Source organism: Notothenia coriiceps, unplaced genomic scaffold, assembly GCF_000735185.1.
Source record: "Notothenia coriiceps isolate Sejong01 unplaced genomic scaffold, NC01 NC01_scaffold00023773, whole genome shotgun sequence".
NCBI lineage: Eukaryota > Metazoa > Chordata > Actinopteri > Perciformes > Nototheniidae > Notothenia > Notothenia coriiceps.
This window is the reverse complement of record NW_011356474.1, coordinates 1-2827: the sequence shown is the minus strand read 5'-3', so window position 1 is coordinate 2827 and position 2827 is coordinate 1. Positions and strand designations below refer to the sequence as shown.

At 39.0% G+C, this 2827-nt stretch overlaps 1 protein-coding gene across 1 annotated transcript; it reads left to right on the top strand.

Moving 5' to 3' along the window:
• Positions 1–315: 315 nt before the first annotated feature.
• On the top strand, positions 316–765 carry LOC104954741 (meiosis-specific nuclear structural protein 1-like). The gene is made up of 2 exons (XM_010781913.1): positions 316–543; positions 634–765. The coding sequence occupies exons 1-2, from the start codon at positions 319–321 to the stop codon at positions 742–744; spliced, it is 336 nt and encodes a 111-aa protein (XP_010780215.1). The 5' UTR covers positions 316–318; the 3' UTR covers positions 745–765.
• Positions 766–2827: the final 2062 nt, after the last annotated feature.

The following is a 2827-nucleotide window of genomic DNA, read 5'->3' as shown; positions in this document are numbered from 1 at the left end:
AAATTAAATAATGTAAATGAAGACAAAATTAAATACGGTTTATTGCAGATTATAAAATGGACTTTTATTAATCCCTGTGGGAAAATTCAGTACAGCAACAGGGTAAGGGTGAAAAAACAGGACAGATTCACACAGAGTAATACAATCAAACATAAGTTCAAAGATTACAAATATAAATGATAATAATAATAAGACGAAATAAGAGATAATACAAAAAATGAAAATAAGAATATAAATACGCATATATTCGGTCATATGAAAATAAAAATAGACATATATACAAGTTGGGTCATATATACATATTATATATATATTAACATGGCTGTGTGGAAACAGTGTGAATTTATGTCCAGTGATTGGTTTACATACTTAAATGTAATGTCAGATTTGATAATAACTTTCATATCTCTCTTTAAGGAACTGGAGGCTAAAGAAAAGGCGATTGAGGAGGAGAGGCAGGCGCTGCGTCGGCAGATTATCGAAGAGGAGAGGCAGCGACTTCTTAAACGCCACGCAACAAAACTCCTTGGATACCTCCCGAAGGTATGATGCAGAGCATGAAGCATGAATAACACAGATTCATATCTCCTGTTGGTGGAACGAGTGTATGACCATGAGTGTGTCCTTGTTCAGGGCTTGCTCCGTGAAGACGACCTGAAGCACTTTGATGAAGACTTCAGAAAGAACTTTGAAAAGCGTCCGGCAGATCTCTCCTCTGAGGACGGCTGGGAGGACGATCAGTAGACGTTTGATCTGAACTTGCGTACCATGACACGAGATGGCCTTTTAGAGTTACCTTGGTAGCAATTGAGTGATTTCATCGTTCAGGATTCATGAAGGAACTTTATTAGCATTCAGTACAAAAACAAACGTCTTATTAGGGTTAGGGTTACAGGATCTGAATAAAAAGCTTTCCAGAAAAGGTGGTGGCTAGATGTGATCATTATCAGGAGACACATTTTGAAAGTGAAGACTCGGTCGTCAGCGTGTCTCTGTGTTTATGACTTCCCCCAGTCGAGAGCTTTCATGAACTCCTGTTCGGTGAATGACAGCAGCTTGGCAGCTTCAAAATGCATCTGCATCAAAAGAGTTACATTTAGATGAAACTGAGAACAGGGTGCCTATTGTTAACAGAGTGAGTTAGAGACACTTACCTTCTGTCTTTTGAGAATATCAATCAGCTTGAGCTGTTTCTTAAAACCCACAATGAGTTCTGCTTTCTGCTTTTTTAACATTTTGTTTTCAGCAAGGAGATGTTCTTTACTCTGATGTTCCTCGCTGATCTTGTCCTGGTCACATATTTAAAAACATGACATTAGTTAAGCACGGCAAACAAAGGTCTCAAACAATCAAAACATGTTGAATTTCAGTTGAAGCTGAAGAGCCTAATCAACTCTTTCCATCTCCAAATATCTTCCTCCATGTTGTCCCGCGTGCAGCTGATGAGATGCTTCACAGAAAACCCTCCTGGGGTCACGCATGCTTCACTTCTGTTCCATGGAGTTTATCAGTTGCATATCTCCCTGTTTTAACATTTATAGTATGATCTTTTACATACTTAAAAGGATGCATTATCGCTTTACTTTAAAGATGTTGAATCCGTTTTGATCTCAAGACGATCATAATTACATGCCTTTAAAAATATTAACATTTTCAAAAAGCTCTACAACAGGAATATATTCTTTATCTCGAAATAAAGATCAAGTTCTATGTAATTGTTATGAATATGTTCTTATTTTTGTATTTTTTTTTATCATTTCATATTTTATTTATGTGTGTATGAAAGTAGGTAAGAATGGAGAAACCAGCTCGAGTGCGCTAGAATTTGAAAGTACGCAGACGAAAAAAATCTGCCACTTCCTTCAGACTTCCTTACAGAGCCCCTCATCCAACACACAAGAACGCGCACATGACCAATGAGGGCACGAGATAAGTTTGTGTACAGATGGAAGGCTGACAGGCAGGTAGGCCATCCAGTTATTTTAGCCGGGCAGGCTCAGATGATTGGTCGTGCTTTTTACAGTACTACGGCTTCCACAGATGACATTTTTTATGTATTTTTTGTCAAAGCACTTCAGATATTCATTCCTATCGGGATGTTAAGAGCATTCCATGGAATATAACAACAAGTGTTTCTGAAGTGAATTACCTACCCCACCTTTACACACATACACAAGGTCAGCTTCACACATCACAAATTGTATAAGAATCCATTGTTAATTATTAAACAAATAATGTTTTCATGTTTTTCAAACAAACTAAATTGAACTCACCCCAAAAGCAGCTGATCTTTGGGGTCCTGGGACACGTAGACAAAGTCTCTGCAACGATGCAAATGAATTTGATCAGCACATATTAAAGAGTATCGTTGGGGAAATTAAGGTTACAAAAATGGAGAGCGTGCAGATACCTGAGGTAGGCTTTAGGCTTGTAGCCCATAGCCAGCGCTTTCTCTTCGGACATGACGAGCACAGCAGAGGCACCGTCAGTCTGAGGACACACACAAGTGCTTTGTTTAATGTCAGGGCAGTTTGTGAGCACAAAATAGTTGAAACAGAATCAGGGGAGATTAAAAAAAGTGTTGTCACTTGTTTCATTCACCAAAACAACACGCAGTTCAAATTCATGTGTTTGCAGTTGTATGTTTGTTTTGTACAAAGAGACAAATAAATCAAATCTAGAAGGTCATTGGGAGTGCTATAAGGCCTGGTGTGTGTGTGTGTGTGTGTGTGTGTGTGTGTGTGTGTGTGCGTGTGCGTGTGCGCGCGCGTGTGTGTGTGTGTGTGTGTGTGTGTGTGTGTGTGTGTGTGTGTGTTGTGGGTGGGTG

What these genes read in the sequence shown, in the direction of transcription:
- LOC104954741 (XM_010781913.1), top strand. Translation starts at nt 319, where the DNA reads ATGGCTGTGTGGAAACAGTGTGAATTTATGTCCAGTGATTGGTTTACA. An exon ending in TCCTTGGATACCTCCCGAAG is followed by an intron (nt 544 to 633) that starts GTATGATGCAGA and finishes GTCCTTGTTCAG; the next exon opens with GGCTTGCTCCGTGAAGACGA.